Genomic DNA, 18,882 nt, shown 5'->3' with positions numbered 1-18,882 from the left:
CATATTTATGAAATGAGGTTATCACAGGCCAGAACATCGAAGTATCTTTCCCTCCCATGGAAATGGATTTTGGGGCTGCTGATATTCATCTTATTTAAAGTGGCCAAAAGCCTCTGCTGACACTTTTCAAGGTGACAAAAGCAGCAGCTCGTTACAGAGCTGTGAAGTTTTTCCCCATCAAAATTAGGCTAAGTGCAGTCACATAATTGTATTCTGCCAACATTGTACAAATTTACACGGAACAGATTTATAGGAGAAAAGGATTTCCATACACACCGAAGGGATAGGATTGCCAAATAGCCTCCATAAATCCCCAGATCTTCTTAAATTCAAAACGTGCTCTTTAACCAGAAGTCTCACCCCAGAAGGAGTGAAAAGGAAGCTGCTCTGCCCAGAGCCGCCTTATCCCCAGCTGGAGGCTGGCTTCAGGCGTGGTTAGTAGCACGTGATTTTCTGCAGCCAAGAGTATCTCTTACCCTGCACGTGGTCTTTAATTAGAAAATGCATCGTCAGCAAGGTGTAAGCATTGATTTCTTCTAATTCTCACTAGCCTGATGACCCCCATTTCCCAAAACTTCTAATCAGAAGTGGGCTAAACACTTTTTCAGCAAAGCACATTCGGTGTAAGATTGCGCTCTGCGTTTCTGCCTTTGCCGTGTTTTCACTCCCTGACCTGGTGGTTTTTAACTTCTCAAGAGGGTTTGCAGACCCGTAACTTTCAGGGAGATGCAGAGACGGAGGCATTACCACTGGGAGAATTGCCACGTTAGGATTTGTAGATCCACCAGAGGCTCATTGCCCGGCATGGCACAGAAATCAAAGCCACCGTGCTGTGAAACTGAGCACAGCGATGCTGTAATTCTTCAAGGGAGGGACTGGACAGAGCACACATGCGATGCAAAAGCTCTCTAATAACGTACATACAGCTTGGCAATGTCATTTATTAACACCTTCTATTCTCCCATCCCACAATATCCTCAGGGAGGGGAAAAATTAACCATGAATTACTGCCCAGCACATTGCATTCATATCCTAAAAATACCTGGAGAGTGCAGATCTGACAAAACAAGTGTTTACACCTCTTTCACGTTAGCTCCAGTACCGAAGGCACAGCGAAACACCATACCCTGCTGATGCAGCAGCAGTCGGACATTAGAAATGCATTTGGTGAAGGCTTTGCCAACTGTCTGTTGTCATGGAAACTTTGCAGGTAAAAATAATTTCTTGAATAAGTTATAAACAGACAGATGGCATAAAACCTCCCACGCTCTCCAAATTAAAGGAGTCACTAAAAGGCAGCTTACGTGCCAGCTCTGTGAAGTTCTGCTTGTTGAAGAAACCACTTCTGCAAGGTCATCTTCGCAGTGCTGGTAGCTCACCTGAGGAACTTCACAAAAGGAGGATCAGGGGCGTTACGGGAAGCATTCACGGAAGCCAAGCCAGCACGCTTTCATGGAGGATTTCCCAAGGGATTACAAACGTGCCCTGAAATAATGATCCTACACAAAAAAGGAAATTAATCCAGCAGCATACCTGGGAACTAAAGCCTTTCTCGTAACTCCTAAAGCCCTGCCCTGCTTATTCTCTTGCTAGGAAATGAGAACTATTACCCACCGCAGGAGCAATCCAAGTGCAATATGCAAGTTAATTTTTACATTTTTTTTTCCCCCCAGAAGTTTTGTGAAGGCAGGAGAGCTGTCAGCCACATTCATACACAGTTTCATTCACCCTAGTGCCAGTGGATGTGAGCTGAAGCAGTACTGCTGCCAAATAGTCCATGGGACTGAAGCACCACTGAAGCACCTTGCTCAGGAAATCCCGGATCTCTCAGGCAAGTTGCACACCAAAAAGTCAACGTTTTGACTCAATTCCCTCGCTTCTAAAATAGGCAAGTAAGAGCTGCTATTGCTCCAAAGAACTGTGGACAAGGCAGGCTGCTGACGCAGTGGTTATCGCAGAAAAGCCACAGCTACGCTCACATTGTTCTTGGGCAGCATCACAAATTCAAATGAAAAACTTGCATTTTCCCCAAAATAGCAAGCAGCTTTCTCCTTGAAGGAGCAGCTGCTGAGAGCTGCTATCAGAAAAAGTCAGAGATTTTTCCAAGTGAAACAGATTGTTCACCGCTCTGTGTTCAGAGTAGCTGAGAGACAAGGAAAAGGAGTATTAGACCAAAACACCCCCTGCCTCCTACCCCGATACTATTTGTGCTCTGTTTTTGCATTTATCTGATGCATTACATGAGCTTCCCTCAATCCTCCCAACTACTTTTCTCAACAGGTGTACACAAAAAGAGCAGTAACATCACAAAGGTTGTTTTCGTTTGATAAAAGTTTTTTTTTTAATGCTCACATTTACTGGAATTGTCTCTCTTCCCCAGCTAACTCTTTATTGTTAAAGAGGAAAAGCAAAAACAGGTCCTTTGCACAACCTGTCCATGTCCTGTAGTACGCTGTGGTCAGTCTAATGCTCAGAAATAAATACGACTGTTTTTCTCTGAGATCTCCCTAACATCTTTAAGCAAATCCATTAGTATCTTTGAGCAAACAAAAATCAAGTATTTTGTGAAGAATCACTCCCACCCTTTAATATCAACAGTTTCTTAGGGGTGAAAGCAAAAATTGTAGGGTTTTAAATTCTGTATTCCCCTATTTCCATCTCCCAAGAACAAGTGGAGTAAGAACCAAACTCTGCCCTTAATTTACAAGCACGTGGCGTTGTGGCAGAGCAATCATCTTTAAGCTGAGTTCAATCACCCTTCAGAGCAACAAATTTGAGCTCCACGAAGCCCAAGTACTCAGCGCTATCACTTTAGGTATTACTACCTGTAGAGAATAACTTTTCTTTTTCCTTGTGATACAACATTCACAGCTATCCAACACGTGCACCTCAGGGCAGGGGGATGTCAGCAGGATGTGCTGCAGGCACTGACCAGTAACCGAAGCAAAGAACTGTTTCACTTATCAGTATTTGGTGCCATCAGCTGCATCTGGCTTAGAAGTGGTAAGGCAGCAGAGATAGTGTCGCATATATGTTCTAAAAACGAAAAGTACTCATTTAAGGAGGGAATTTAAGCACAAATTCAAAAAGCACAAAGGCAATTTTTTGTAAAAACGCTGCTTGGATTAAAGAAAGAATAAGTCAGAAATCTGGCATTATGTAGAACAGACACTGGAAGAACGATTTCCTCCCCTCAGCATCATTTGAACACTCAAATTAAAAGTCAGGTATCTCATTAAACTGCAAGGACGGTTGCTTGAAAATGAGCACGACTAGCAGCCTGTTTCAGATCTCCTAGTGCTGAATTTTATCCACTGAGAAGTATTTTCTCCCCCACTTTAACTCAGATACTGCTGTACAACCCAGCCACACCGCTGCAGTATCTGGAAGGGAAATCTCAGCGTGCTGAAGCCGATACAAATTTTTTCTGCTAACCACAAAGCCAGACAGCAGGTTGAGACACATCACAGCTTTTCTTAACAACACCGCCAAACCAGTTTGAGCTCAAGGTTCTCGCTCTGGTAGAAAATATTTACACCCCCTGTATTAATTCAGAGCAAAGACACATTTTTAAAGATCTAATTAAGGAAATAAATGAAAGTTGTGTGACTAACTTATCTGAATAGATTATAGAGCTGAATATTCCTTTTAGCTCTGGAATCAGCACTTGTAAACGTCCTGTCTTTCACAGCAGAAACTAAGAGCGTGCCCTTTTATTAGAAGGTAACTTGCTTATAAAATGCAGCATTGCTTCAAAAAATCATCTTAAAAAAAAGTCAAATTACAGAAGTTAGAGTTGTGAAACACAGCCTGCTGTTGTAAAAGGAACAGCTCCGAGAGCTTTAGCTCTATTTGGAAGGTTCTTTTCTCATCCCAGCGCCCCGTGTCTGCAGTAACACATCCTGAAGGCTACAGGGCAACTTCCAACTGTTGCTTCAGCTTCTCTATCGCACAGAGAGAAAGAAAAGCACAAGCAGCAAACATGTGTTGTACACATACTTCATCTGAGGAACAGAAACATTCAAAGCAGCTTAGGCGTCCTCCGCAGAGTCCCGGGAAACCCTTCTGCAAATATCAAGCGCGCTGGTAGCGAACAGCCGAGTTATTATGAGCAAAACACTTCTCCAATTAGATCCAATTCGTGAGCTTGCATAATGAGCTGTTTTAACATAGAAAAACAACTGAAAGTAGGGAAAAAACGAAAATGACATCAGGCTTGCTAAATATGTATTGTTTATTAAGGCTTGTATTCTCCTAGAGGAAAAAGTTAATCCGATGCTGTCCATTACCCCTTACAGGCAGTAACAGTCCAGAGACAGAGTTATATGTTCTAAATACAAGTCTAAATGATACAGATTAAACTTTATTTAAATTGGAGGTCCTTTTGGAGTAAATAGTATTCAGAAGATACTTGCTTTCTAATATAGTAAAAGATCCTCTACAATAAACACGTGCAGATTCAGTGTGCTAGAGCAGCGGACATGAGCACCATTTCCATGCTTAATTGGAACTCCAGTTGGTGACAGGTTCTCCGACGGTCCCCTCACTCCACAAAAACATGACAGCAAATTCAGTTTCTTAAAACAGGTTTTTTTACTCATCCAACAGAAAAAAGTTAGACATACACACTGTCAATTTTAAACATCTGAGGCATAATCCATCATATTATCCATACTATTAGTTCCTACGTTAAAGCTCAGCATTATTGGTATAAAAACTTTAAATGGCATTAGGACTCGGGGGGGTGGGAGGGAGTAATGAAGGGAAGGATTAAAAATGATCTGCAATTAACTAATAACACCTGAAGCTGAAACAGGTTTAAACACATTGTCCAAAACCCCTGCAATGTTGATAGCATCACATTATTAATTATTAAGCTACAAAAACCATAAAGCAGAATTATGGCTGAGAGAAAGCATCTCGCTCACCCTCGGCAGGATATGGTATAACGAATGCACACTGAAGCACTGGTTAACAGAATGTGAAAGGGAAATATTTTCCAGAGAAACAGCTTCACTGACAATTTGATCTTCTACTAGACAGAAAAAAACAACAATGGCGCATTAGCAATTTTAAAAGTGTAATTGTACAGATAAATAAAGAGGCGTAGCAGCTGCACAAAGTGATCTGAAATTTAGATTTCTCATTTCAAAATTCCGAAGTGCAGTATCTTAGTTTTGTTTTGTTTTTTAAAATGACAAAAATCAATGCATGGTTTCTTACATTTGCCATGAAGAAACACGGGTTGGGAAGAGGATAAAGGAAGATTTGTCATGTATTCTCCATAATCTCTATAACTGGCTAGGAACATAATTTGTGCCAAAATGAAGTCTTTGGGAAGCACTGACACTTTAGTATGCTCGTGTATAGGTCCACATTAGGTTAATATAACTGTTTACCAACTTAAAAAAATAAAAAGAGACACACCTTTATTAATGATTTCTACAGAATTTTACATAGAAAAAAGATACAAATTAATGCAGATCCACTTGGGCAAAAATAAACTACAAAGATGCAACAACTTAATTTCCCCTGCACGAGAAGATATATTGGAGCTGAAAGCTTTAATTTATCCTGATGCCACGATAAAGCACCAGAATACATAAATTTCGTTTCTCAGTCGAATTTAATATCAGTTCTAGTATATATATCAAACTGTATACGTATATTCTTATTGTTTGTTTCGATTCTGACGTTCCTGCAAAGAGAAAAGAAGTTGAAAATAGTTAAAGATTTTAGTGAAATGAACAAGGAAAAGCATTTTCAGTAGTATAACAGCACTGATGTGATCCCAGACAATGACATGCTTTGTCAAAAAAATTGTCACTACATTTTATAAATATATTGTATATACCTGACAAACCCAAGGATTTGGTAAGAATTTAAAGTGCAGCTTCAAGTGGAACAAAAAGGAGGCAGGTAGATTAATGAACTCCACAGAACCAGTATAATCTTGAAGCATTTAAGAGTTAAGACTGAACTTAAGAGTTTAGTCATATTTAATACGACCAGGATTTGATCTCTATAGAAATTCTGTTCCTCAGTCTTTTAACCTGTTCAGCTATTCTGGGAGGCACCGTAAAATACTTGACGAATTAGGGAAAAATTCATTTTGTGGAAGAAAAGATGCATGTTTTGCATGGTCTGATAAAAAACAGCACAGCTAGACAGAGCAACCCAAAAATTGATGAAAACATTCTGGTACAGAAGTCAGCAGCTGTCTGAAGTCTCAAAAGTTTCTGCCAGCCACACATACAGAAAACAGATAATCTAACGGGTATCTGCAGGAATCCCTCAATTATTTTAAGTCTTCATCTAGCTAATTTGTGTTCTCCCAGCAGCAAGCAGGGAGGACATCTTCAATAATTGCTTCAGGAGCCCCTGAAGGTGCAGAACACCAGAATGACTGCAAGAAAACCGGGATAAAACAAGCTGCTGTATTTTGAAGCAAGTGCATTTTTCCAGCTAAGACCCCATACAGAATGAACAGAAAAGGTGCAGTCTCACTGCTTTCTGCATTATCCTACTGGTGTTTAAAACAGACTGCAAATTTCAAAACAAGCATGTAAAGACTCTGTGTGCTGTACTTTAATACATTGATATAGCACCAAATCCTAGGCCAAGACAAACTACTGTGAAACTACCTAAGCACAAAGAAGTGTCAACTCCCAATTTTCATTTTACTTGTTCTGTGGAATCTTTCTGTATAAAGTTTACCTCCAAATTGCTTGTTGCAGTGTAAGCATTATTTGCAAGTGTGCAATTCCTTGTTTTCTGATTTTTTGCTGTGACCAGCTAAGTAGCCAATACGATTCCTGTTATGTTTATAAATGGAATATTTATGTCCATTCCTGGTTTCTGCATCCAGGCAGAATACTTCAATTTCAAAAAAAAAAAAGTGAACTAATATCTTGAATAAGCTCTTAACCTAAGATTTAAGACTTAGGAAAGTTGTTTTACCAAATCAGCAAAACAAACCATGTGGCATGTTCTTGATGAAAAGAACTGACTGCTGCCTGTCATCTCAGACAACAGGTGGTTGGAAAGAGAATTTAAAACTGAACCAAATCCATCCCATTTTCAGACTTCCACAAAAGCAGTTCTATCCCACCTCAATTTCTAAGGTGGCAGTTAACCTTTACTATACGTCATTGCCCTACAGACCATTCCCATTGTCATCTCTGGCAACTTTTTTGGGGTATCTATCCAGTGACTCTTATAATTCCAATTCTAAAGAAGTCTTTCACTCTCACAGACTACTCAGACACTCAGCTCAGGCTTTACAATTTCACAGAGAACTATCTATTGAACAAATTTATTAAGCAGTTCTTCCTACCTTGCTGCTCTTTTTCTTTTCCCCTCTCAGGGGCTACTCTGAGTCTTCCTTTTAAAAATGTCTGAATCCATATAGATTGACAGGGAGGAGCCTGATGCAACACTTCTTCATGCTCTTGACTATTGCTGCTTTTTGGAAGATCTCTGAAGATCTAACTCAAGTTCTCTCCTGCATTGCTATGTGGTACTACTGCAAGCAAGTACAAGCAACTTTGTAAGTTACTAAAAAGCTTTGTTCTGTTTGGCTCCTAAGATCCATTCGGAGCCTTCGTAATTTCTCTTCTCCAGGGGAATTCTCTGATCTCTCACCAGGGAGCTCCTGTTGCACGCTGCTTCTCATTGGTGACATTAATACGTGCAGTCATCAGGCACGGGGAAGACTGGTTTTCACCAACCTTGTAACTTCCATTCTGGAGACACCCTTCCCTGTCAAACTTCTGCTCCCTGCACCCCAGTATAAAGTAGCTGGCAATCTTCCTGCTAAGCTGTGCTTGTTAAGGTCAATTGGATGAAAGCGTTCATGATTTGTGTGGCAGGAAACAATTAGCATCAATTGTAAAACAGCAATGTTTTTAACTAGTTTTGGAGGAAGGACGATATTACATCCCTCAAAGTTCTGTGTCGACGGGCACGTTCACGGAAAGCATACTGAAAGGAAATCTTTACACAACGCTAGAAGACGAGTATGTCTGTCGTGCACTAGCTAACATTTCACAGTATGTACTCCCAAAAGAAGAAATGCTAAGCTGTCGATGCAAGAACTTTCTGAGATAAAGCTACTCAGCCCTTCCAACACGACAGGACGGTACAGACCTTGGACTAGCTGACTGCCGTGGCACAGATCAGAGGCGAGAGCACAGCAGCCCTGGCACAATACCAGGGACCATCTAGCGAAGCACACATTGGGGAGGACGAACGGCTGCATTTTACACTCAATCCACCCTGTCCTACCATGAATTGCCAGTGACTATACAAAAATCTACAACAAGTTTATATTCTTTACACGCTGTTTTACTTTGCAAGACAATTTTGTAGAGACTATGCAGGCTTGTTTCTAGGGAGTGTTACTTAAGACTACATCATACTGGATTTTCTTTTTAAAGCTTTTCTCATGTGTTGCAACTTTGCATTTTAAGAACATGAGCTCTGACCAGGGAAGTTGCTCCATGTGGACACAGACACGTTGTAGTGGCCTAGGGAACTGGCTGAGAAAACAAGCAGGGGCCAGAAGAAGCTTCGTACCACTTCTGCTTTGGCTTCCTTATTTATCAGGTGCCAGATCAGACTGGGAGAAAACAGCTTATTACTATGGCAAATCAGAAGCTGGACTTGCACGCCAACACGAGCACATCTACCATGGCTTCGACCTACACGACACAGCCCTTGTTCATCAGCATGACCAGCGGTGCTGCTTTGGCACTGCAGTGATTTTCACCCAGCATTACATTACACCCAACTAATCCTCATTTGAGGATTTCAAGGAACACAGATGTTCCTAGATGAGTTAAACTCAGAGAGCACACACTGCAGCTTTATGCTGCACCCCTTATTTACTTCAGGAAACAGTGGCTAGCAACAAACCATGAATATCAAAAAAACCCAAACCCTGGAACGCCAGTGGCTCGCACTGAATACATTACATTAAGTTTTTCTTCCATTCTAAACATTTGTGTATAAATGAAATGTTCAAGCTCTCTATTAAGAGATTAAGAATTTTAGCCTTTTGTAATCACTACAGTGATGAAACAGAAGCACAAATGTTCATCAATTTTACAGCTGAACAGAGTATGACCAATTAAAACCATGGCGACTTGCAAACCAATTAAGACGGTACGTATGTACGTATGCAAACAAGCATTAGAAAAAGCCGTTTGAGCCATAAGGGTTACCTTAACTGGCAATAAGATTCTTCAAAAATTCACATAGGAAGGATAATTTTGGCATCCTAGGGAGGATTCAACTTCAATAGCAGGAACTTCACAACAATAAGTTTAATTGTGTGTATATCCTGCAAAGAAGCTCTTCTAGTAATCAACTGGACTTCTAAAATCCATTTATTCAAGGGGGTGGAGGGTGGGGATCAACTTTCCAAGACTATTTTTATTGTCTGGAATAAGAGACCACACTCCCTGATAAGGGGAGGTCGTTGTGATGAGACAAGGGGCAATGGCTCTAAACTAAAGGAGATTTAGGGGAGATACAAGTTAGAAATTCTTCCCTCTGAGGGTGGTGAGGCTCTGGCCCAGGCTGCCCAAAGGGGTCCCTGCCACGGGACATGGGGTTGAAACCAGGTATCTTTAAAGGCCGCTGCCAACCCCAATCGTTCTATGATCATTTAAGGATTCTCTCCCACATATGGGAACAGCTCTTTGACATACACATTGCATGAAATATCAAATTGCTAATTGTCTACAGAACAAATGAAGCGTTGAGGTAACAGCTTCAGGTTTTAGCTTGTGGAACCCTGTGGAGAGTACAGAAGAAAAACTTCAAATCTTAAGCTCTCCTTCCCTGCTGTGCTGAAATATGCCAGGCATGTTGTATCAGATGGCTAGAAAAGGTTGAGCTCAAAGTTCTTGATACATTCATCTCCACTCTCTTGGTTGAAGGGTATGTTCTATGAATACAATTTAAAGCAATTTTATCTCAATTTTTAAATGCCAATAAAACCTTTAAAACAGCAACTTCGATTTCAGGCCCAGCAATACATATTCTGTTGTTGGGTTTTGCTTCAAGAAGATTTTGAAGCAAGTGAGCTGCATTAAACCAGCCTGGCAAATTCATGCTTTATTTCAAATGCCATACAAAAGAGGCATACGAAACGCTATCAAACAGCTTCAAGCACTACGCAACTAGTAACTACACTATTATTTTGTCCCAACAGCTTTTACTTTGTCAGTCCTTTACTTCCAGACTGCCTAACTGGAGAAGGGCATTCCTGAAGCTGAGGTCCTAGGACAGCTGACTCTTGGGGCCATAAAAACGTACATAAAAGGTTTACCACACTTTCCCAGTTACTGCCCCAGTTTTTCATACATCCTCACTCAAGACTTCTTTTCAAGAATTAGTACAGATTAGACCCGGGAACTGAAAGCCTTTAATTACCCAAATAATGCACGTGACTTCAGCAGCAGAAACCTTTCTAGCAGTACTCCAGCAATTTTATGCAACTCCTTTTCCAGAGATCAACTGAACAAACAACACGAGGCCAGACTCTTCTTGCTCTCAGAGGTAATATACAAACTTCAAATGCCACAACAGATACCAATTTTGATAGATTGGTTCCAAGCAGTGTTAAAACACCTCTTATCTGTAAGGCAAAGAGCTTGTGTGGCCACCTTTGACAGAACTGCACTCTGAAACAGAAACTAGCTTCTAATCTATTAACCATTTTAAGATAAAAATAACTGAAAAAATGGACATTGACGTCCTTTACCTGCATCACTGCTTGACCTTTTGTTCTGAAACGCATTTGCTACAAAATCATGTCACAGACAAACAAGCATCAGTTTGTTTTCGGTGTTGTCAAACACAAATAAAATCACCAATTTGAGATGTATGAAAAACATTTTGAATTCCTACTTACATTTTTTCCACCAAAGCAGCCTTCACATTTCATTTTCCCCATATCTGTGTATAAAATAAATTTTTTAATAAGTTTACCTTCCGCACCACCTCCTCCTCTTCTTGGCGCTTTTCATAATGAGAAAAGTCATCAAAGATGGAGGTCGTGTGCTTGTAAGTAGCAATAATTTTAAGCACTTGTTTTGCTTTTTCTAAGGGCACCTCCTGTGTGTCACGGGAGTTTGTAACAGGTTTGTTGTCATTGTTCTCCAGCCTGATGTGTCGCAGCTGGTTGTTGGGCACATCCTTCACAAAGATCCACTTGACATCAAACTTCCCCTTCCACTTGTCCTGAGACCAGACACCTGCACTGGTGCCATAGTCCACAGGTGATTTCATCTCTGCAACTCCACAGAAGTGTCCACTACCATTGACACTGAATAGCAAGTAGACCGGGCCCTTACTATTCATGGACCGAAAAGCACTGTCCAGCCGTTTGTTGCCGTGCTCCGTACTACACCAAATAGAATATTTAATGGAACGATGAATATCATCCTCGGAATAACTCTTTATTATGAACACACGTCCATTTTTAAGGTTCCATTCAAAATCTTTAGGGTTATAGCTGTGAGCAGCTTTCAGTTTTTCCAGAACAGGATGGGACTCGCCACTCGGCACAGGGTTAGGCTGGGTGCTGCCAGCTGAGTTGCTGTCGTTACCAGTTCCTCCACTTTGGCCAAAAGCTGCATTTCTGTTGCGAGGCGCTACCCAGCGATTTTGGGGCAGCTGCTGAGGGCTCTGATACTGTGGTTGAGTCAATGGAGGAGGCTGAGCTGGAACAGGCTGAACAATTTGTTGCTGTGGCTGTGGAACAGACTGAGGAGAAGGTATCTGTTGGGGGGCAGGAACTTTTGCCACAGGGCCCTTATTGTCCCAAGTACCTATGTCCATATTATGCTTTATAGGCGGAGGAGGCAACGCTCCTCCGATCACAGGTCCAGTTTTTGTTTTCATTTTAGGCTGTGGTTTTGCGGGCTTGCTAGCTATAGCAGCCCACGAGGTTGGTTTAGATACTGGCAAGTTTACATTAGATCCACCGTTACCAGAGAGAGCACCTGTCATCCCAGCACTGTTGACAACGGAACCTACTGTTTTCACAGCAGAAGTTGTAACATCTCCGCCGATCTTAAGTCCAACCATTCCCTGTTCAATGCTGTTCATTCCGGGAGCTTTATTTAACGTGTCATTATGAAATCCTGTTTGCCCGTCCACGATGGTACCACCCAGTGAACTAGGCGGGTAGCTGTAACTGCTCCCATATGCTGAGCTTTGAGTCTGCTGTCCTTGGGATCCGCTTGTTCCCCAAGCTGAGAAGGCAGGATTTTCAGGGAAAAAGTTAAAACGGTGTTGATAGATATTATTTCCCAGACCCCCAGGCTGTCCAAAAACAGCATCATGCATAAAATGATGATCTCCGTTACTGAGCTGTCCATAGGTGGTAAGATATGGGATTGGAGGATCTCCTCCCGTAGACCATGGTGCTTCACTGAGAGAGTAGGGAAACCCAATCGATGGTGGATAATAACTGGACAGATAAGGATCAGTCATTGATGGATAGCTACTGTTCTGTTAAAGGAAAAAAAAAGGTAACTTCAGATATCTAAAACTTGGTTTATAAATAGCCACAACATTGTACATCACCAAACAGAAAAAGAACAATAGGAACAAGGTAATTAATTTCTAATTAAAGATCTTAGTTCACACTCCAAAAGTCAGTATCTGGACATTGACAATATGCTCCAGTGCTATTTTTCACAGTGATGTTAGTACCTGAAATTGTATAAGCTTAGTTACACTATTATGGGGTCTTTTGCGGCCTCTTCTAGGACTACTTATCCTGCCAATACTCCAAAATATTTCAAGAAACTTATGTACCAATACATTTTGTGTCTCACAGCATTACAGATATTTAGTCTATCTTGATTACCAGAAAGAGCTGCATGGGAGAAGTTTAATATTAAATTGCTTTAATATGGCAGCATACAGAAAATACAGTTACAGTCCTTATTACGGGATTGTTTTGAAGAGCCAACAGTTCCTAAAAAGCAAACCAGACCTGAAGCAGTAAAACATGCAAAGGCTACTTCTGACACACAAAGGATCAGAGTGAGATCGCATTTTAAACGGTGTGCCAAGTTTGATTTAAGTAGACCTAATGACTAGAAACTGAAATGAAGATGATGTGCTAGAGACAACTACATACATATACAGCACGTGACATATTCCAGTAAGCCATCCAGTGTTTGTGACAAACCCTATCAAACTGTTTCTGAAAGTCTCCTCCTCCCTCAGTAGTAAAGTTACAAGTGGGCAAGACTTCTTCACTGTACTTCCAAACAGGCCACCTTTCCGCTCTATGAAATAAAAGACTGACTTGTTATAAACAAGCAAATCCTTCTCCAAATTTCTAGCTTTTCCTCTCTTTCGCCCTCCTATTTTTTAGTCCAGATTCAGAAGCTTCCTCCATTTTTCCCAACATACAATTATTTCTTAGATTATTCAGAAAATGAAGCAAAAAGACTCCTTGCTGTAGGTGAGCATAATACCCAATCGATAAATTAAAGAGTCAGTTTTATTCCTCATTTTTTGACTTCTCATTACACCCAAAGTAATACCCTTACTTTCCATATAAAGAATGGTATCATAAAATGCCACCAAGATTTACCTACACTACTGCAAGCACTACTGAGATTTCAGCCTGACTCCAATGCTACTGATTCAAAAGACATCATTGCTGCCACTGCTCATGCTCCCATTATGTGCAAATTATATCCATCATTAACAAGAGGAATATTATCTACCTTCCCACTACAAGATCCTTTAAAACACATTACGTTTTCTAAGATTCCCAAACCAGATGAATCAATATTTGTCATGATTTTTTTTCCTGGGAGACTTTAAATTGTGATTGATATTAATGTATTATTTCTTCAATTATTAATATCAGAAAAAAGTAGAAACATATGTTGTTGGAGGGAGGAGGAGACATAAGTTGTTCTTAGGAGATACTTTTCATATTCCACAGATAAAGAACTTCTTAAGAGCAGTAAGAACAGATCTAAAGAAGGCAGGTGTTTTATTCTAAAATATTTCTGCTGAAGATTCTAGACAATCCCTGAGACTATCACCTCCTGTAAGCAGCCTGCAAAGTTTCCACAAGGATTCTAACAAGATTAAGGGAAAGTTTCAGCAGACATCTTTAAAAGCATTCGTCTACTTCAACTGGCTTTATGCCAGGGCATGTATGAGCAGCCCTGACAGAAATCCTTTACTGCAGCAGTGGTACATGCATTCAACACATTTATCCTGGAACTATCTGCACCCTTCCTGTTATAAAAAAACAACGCTGAATTAATTAGGAAAGAAACCCTTCCTCCTGAAGTACTCACACTGCTAGTAATAAATACCCTGTCACTTACAAAAAATCTTTTGGTTCTGGCTGACAGTACATGGGGGATGCCTTCCTTGCTTTGAGCATAGCTTTGTATCTGAGTATCAGACACTCAGGTACCTTCTCACTTAAAAGGTACTTTTAGCATAGTTAATAATAGTTATCACACCTTGAACTTGTTCTGCATTAACTGCTGCTATTTGGATACTGGACCTTTCTGTGGAAAGAAAAAGGCATCCCTAATGAGGTGCAGTTTCCAACAGAAAGATGGAGGACAATTAAATTTTATTTAATTAGGTAACATGCTTAGTACTCATTGTAAAGACTAATTTGTAATTTTAAAGTATTAACTTTAACACAGTATTATCAACCTACATTTGAACTTGAACGTCAAATACACATTTGTGTCAGGAGAATGTTTAATTTTTCAAGTATTTTTAAAAATTAATTCACTTTTGAGTCTTTTTTGTACATTAATTGTATTTTACAGCAATTAAAAGGGCTGAATTAGTCTGAGTAAATAACTAGATAAGACTTTGTTCAGAAATATGGCTGTCCTGTACAAAAATCTCAGTCCTAGTCAATGCTACTGCTGCTTTCTAGTTAGAACTGTAAGACCACCTACACAACTGGTTCCTGCAGCATGCCAACTTCTTGTCAGAGCATAAGTACCAGTCAATGTAGCTATGCTTTAATGGACCTAGACTTTATTAGAATTACAGATGTTCTATGTCATAGTAATTTTTCCATTTTAAAACTTAATAACTGGGATTGTTAAGAGCTAGAAAAATATAGAGATATATTTCCTAGAAATTAACTGTAATAGACAGTCTTTGATTTTTTTCTATGTGGAGCTTAATGCTCGGTACAATTCATGTTACAAGACATCTTGTTTTTAAGTAAGTAAGAACTACATACAAACGTAACGAAGTGGGATTTCAAGAAATCAGAGAAAGGATACGACCTTGATCTCTTTCAAAACTAATTTTGCACAAAGAAGTTTTACTTTATTTTTTCCAAAAATTTCATGCCTTTATACCTGCCAGAGCACAAGAGAATGTGCTTCATTCATTCTTCAACAAAGCTCCAGAGAAGGGAACATGCTACTTCTTGAATGATTTTAACTTTGTGCAAGTCTGGACCACGTGCCTATGTTGCACACCAAACCTGCATACCAGGTAGTCCACGCAGTGCAGAGCTAAGACAACCCACATTGTCCTAAATGTATTTGTCCCAACTTCCACAGCAGTGTATCTAGATGGCTTCCAGGATGGAAGCGAGCTCTGCAATATCTATGCTGTGCTACAGTCAGCAGCTTTCAGAAAGCTGCAGGATCTAAAACCTGTAACAGTTTCTTCTCTCTGGCTGCCCTAACAGAAGGCTTAATGCACCTTGAAGCTACCCAGTAGGCACCACTAGAACTGAAGTCATTTGCTTCACTGTTCAAGATTAAGTCACAATTTCCTCAAATGAAACAGAACAGCACATTACATGTTTTCTTTCATCCTCTTCCTTTTTTTAAGCATGCACGTGAATGTTCCTTTGCCAGTAAGTTCAGTGATGTCACCAGTATAAACACTGGCATTTATCAGCTTCAGGCTGAATTACAGATTTACTTTTTAAAACCTACCACTTACCCTTTCTGCCAAGAAATAACAACATACCTCTGCCATGCCTCCTTCTTACCAAAGCAGATTTTTGTGTGAAAAAACTTTTTGCATCTCCAGTTTCTAAACATTTTGTTCTCTTTAAAAAGTTTGTATTTTAAGTCTAAAATTACTTGTATTAGAAAATTTTCAATTGCAATGCTATTTAAGTCCTGGATGTTGATTTAATGTACATTATAATGAACTAAGTTATATTCAGTTTGCATTACGGTGCCTTATTCATAAGAGAATACATTTCTAAATCTTAAGATATTTCAGAGGACACAGAAGAGCAATATTTGCTCAAGTGTATAAAGCAAGCAGGATCTCTCTGCAATCTTTTCTCAAAAGCAATATCCAAATTTCCACTAGGGCAATCTCCAGGATTATTTAAAAAGACAAATCAGGAGACCCTAAAAGCAGAACCTCCAGACTCTCACACGCAACTCATCTTTCAGATAACTGCAAGACTCAGTAGTCTCTCACAGCTCAGCTATGTCAATAACCTGCAATTTGAGGAGCAATCAGCAGACACTAGTTGGAGCATTAACTTCATTTTCACTTGTGGCCATCTGGACATGCACAGTAGCATTAGTTGGGTGAGCACAAGCACTTGTATTACGAAGTAACACTATATGCCAGTCACTTCTTTCTCCGTTTCTATTTAAGGAATTTGCTCCCTTAACACATCCTATGAATTGAGTGCCAACAACATGCCCAAGAAAAAAAAAAAAAAAAAGGTTAAAAATACACTAACCTGATTTGACTGCCCAGAAAGGTAAGGTTCAAAATCGTTGTCATGAACTGTATCCTTCTGATGTAATGAACCATTTTGTACTAGGGAAAAAAAAAAGTTACAACACATTATAATACTGCTTAGCAGCAAGTAAACAACCCAGTAAACTGCTTCATTTCGTGTTATTTTATGAAAAGCCATACTTCTTCACAGCATGAAGAAACTTAAAGGGATGACTTTTGTTCCCACTGTTTGTCTTTGTATTACTGTTTACAAAACTAAACTTGAGCAAGTTTAGAAAGCCAAGCTTTCCTGCAGGTTTCCTAATAGACAGCCCCTGTGAACCATCTCTGAACCGAGAAATAATAGTTTTTCACAAAAAGTTTGTGAAAAACAGATAACAACAGGTGTTCTGGTACATAATTAGAACTCAAACTAATTCACAGCTTTCCCAGCATGTGTTTCTTCCAATTTTAAGTTGACAAAAATGAAATCAGATGAGGTTACATTTAATTGTAAAATAATGACTGCTCAGTGCCCTGATGTTCTGCCATTTTCAGGCAAAATTTAAGTCTCATCTTTTAAATGCATAAGTTACAGATACTTGCCTTAATCAAACACCTACTTATAGCTACTACTTCACAGAACAGCTAAACTAAACTGAAACCACACAAAACACAGCGTTTAGCAAGTAAGTTTGAGAATTTATAAGAGTATTTCCAGAAAGTTTGCCAAGGAGAGTGGAGGCAAAAGAGTGTATACAAACATAGGAAACAGTGTCAAATTTCTTGTGAGTAGAGGCAGCTGGATTTTTAAGGCATGTTAATATAAATTTAAAAGCACTTATGAAAGACATGGCTAGTTTCAAAACCTTAGCATTTACACAGTTATTAGCAATCGTAGCACAAATCAGTGTATTTTCTTGAACAACTTGTTTTTGAAGTTAAATTTCAAATGAAGAATAGGTATTATTATAAGAAGCCTAGTATTTCCAGCAGTTAAGAAATTTTAAATTTAAAGAATAGTTAGGTTTGTAGGCTTACTTATGACATCTAATACATACACAGTCAACTGGAGTCCAGAAACAGGACTGTATTCATACAGAAAAATGAGCAAAAGTATGTAGAGTGTCTATATGTATAAAATCTTGAACAGGCCTACCTTCATATTTTTGCATGGAATTAGGTTATTTTAAGAAAATTAAATCGTTATTACAAACATGCTTAGTACTAACACATTTATTTGGTATGGTAAGTTCTGTAGCATTAAGTGGAATGCAAGCAAATTCACACGAATAGCAGCAATGTATTTTTGCAGCAAGGCCCAGCTTCCTTTGTTATCCAGATCCTACCAGCAACACCTTCCTGCTAACCTACAGGTATGCAAATAACCCAACTCTTGCAGTAACAATTCCAATGGCAAGATCCCCGCGCGATCCTCACCTTTGTTGTCCTGTCCTTTCGGTCTCTGGAAAGCCACGGCAGGCGATCGAGTAAAGAAGGGAAGAAAAAAAAAAAAAAAAAAAAAAAGAGAGAGAGAGGCAAATAAAAAAAAAAAAAAGTTAATTTTAGACAAACGGTTACATCGTCACTGCAAAACCCACGGCTGACGGGGGAGGGCTGAGGTGAGGGGGGCGGGCTGAGGGCCTGCTCAGGCGCTGCTGGGGTTTGCCTGAGCTGGGGCTGAGGCGCCTCGGGGCCTCCCCAAGACATGGCCACCGCTCCGGGGCGGCGGCGAGGCACCGTGCCCAGAGAGGGGAGGGGGACGAGGAGGCTGGAGAGCTTCTCCCGAGGGTCTTACCTGAGGGTCCACGCTGGTGGCAGACATAATTCATGCACGGGGCCGCCGTGGTGCAGCGGGAGCGGGCGGGAGGCGGGCAGGGCCCGGCGGGGCCTCTCCCCTCAGGCGGCGGCCGCGGGCCGAGGGGGAGGGACGGGGGCCGCTGGCCCGCGCTCGGCGTTTCCTCAGGGGACGGAAGGACCGGATTCAAGGCCGGCGGGGACCGAGCCGTGCCTGGCCTCACCTCGTCTCGCCTCGCTTCGCCTCACGGTGCCGCGGCGGCCCCGTCCCCTCACATCCCCCCCCGGGCCCTGCCCCCGCCGCCCCGCTGCAGCCACGGAGCCGGAGCCGCCGACTCCAATGGCGGCGGT

The 18,882-nt window shown here is 40.6% G+C and overlaps 1 protein-coding gene across 2 annotated transcripts; it reads right to left on the bottom strand.

Moving 5' to 3' along the window:
- Positions 1–4,216: 4,216 nt before the first annotated feature.
- Positions 4,217–18,871, bottom strand: YTHDF1 (YTH N6-methyladenosine RNA binding protein F1). 2 transcript variants are annotated; one of them, XM_082772969.1, is made up of 5 exons: positions 18,533–18,871; positions 18,175–18,199; positions 16,754–16,833; positions 10,922–12,525; positions 4,217–5,698 (listed from the first exon to the last, which is right to left on the bottom strand). In XM_082772969.1, exons 1-4 carry the CDS (start codon positions 18,557–18,559, stop codon positions 10,951–10,953), a joined length of 1,707 nt encoding a protein of 568 aa, XP_082629095.1. In that variant the 5' UTR covers positions 18,560–18,871; the 3' UTR covers positions 4,217–5,698; positions 10,922–10,950. The 2 variants fall into 2 exon arrangements, with proteins under 2 accessions (XP_082629095.1, XP_082629096.1); XM_082772970.1 differs by having other exon boundaries at positions 10,999–12,525.
- Positions 18,872–18,882: the final 11 nt, after the last annotated feature.

The sequence above is a fragment of the Aythya marila genome (assembly GCF_965140915.1).
Source record: "Aythya marila genome assembly, chromosome: 16".
Taxonomy (NCBI): domain Eukaryota; kingdom Metazoa; phylum Chordata; class Aves; order Anseriformes; family Anatidae; genus Aythya; species Aythya marila.
The sequence above is the reverse complement of the archived record's forward strand: the minus strand, read 5'-3'. Positions and strand labels throughout refer to the sequence as shown.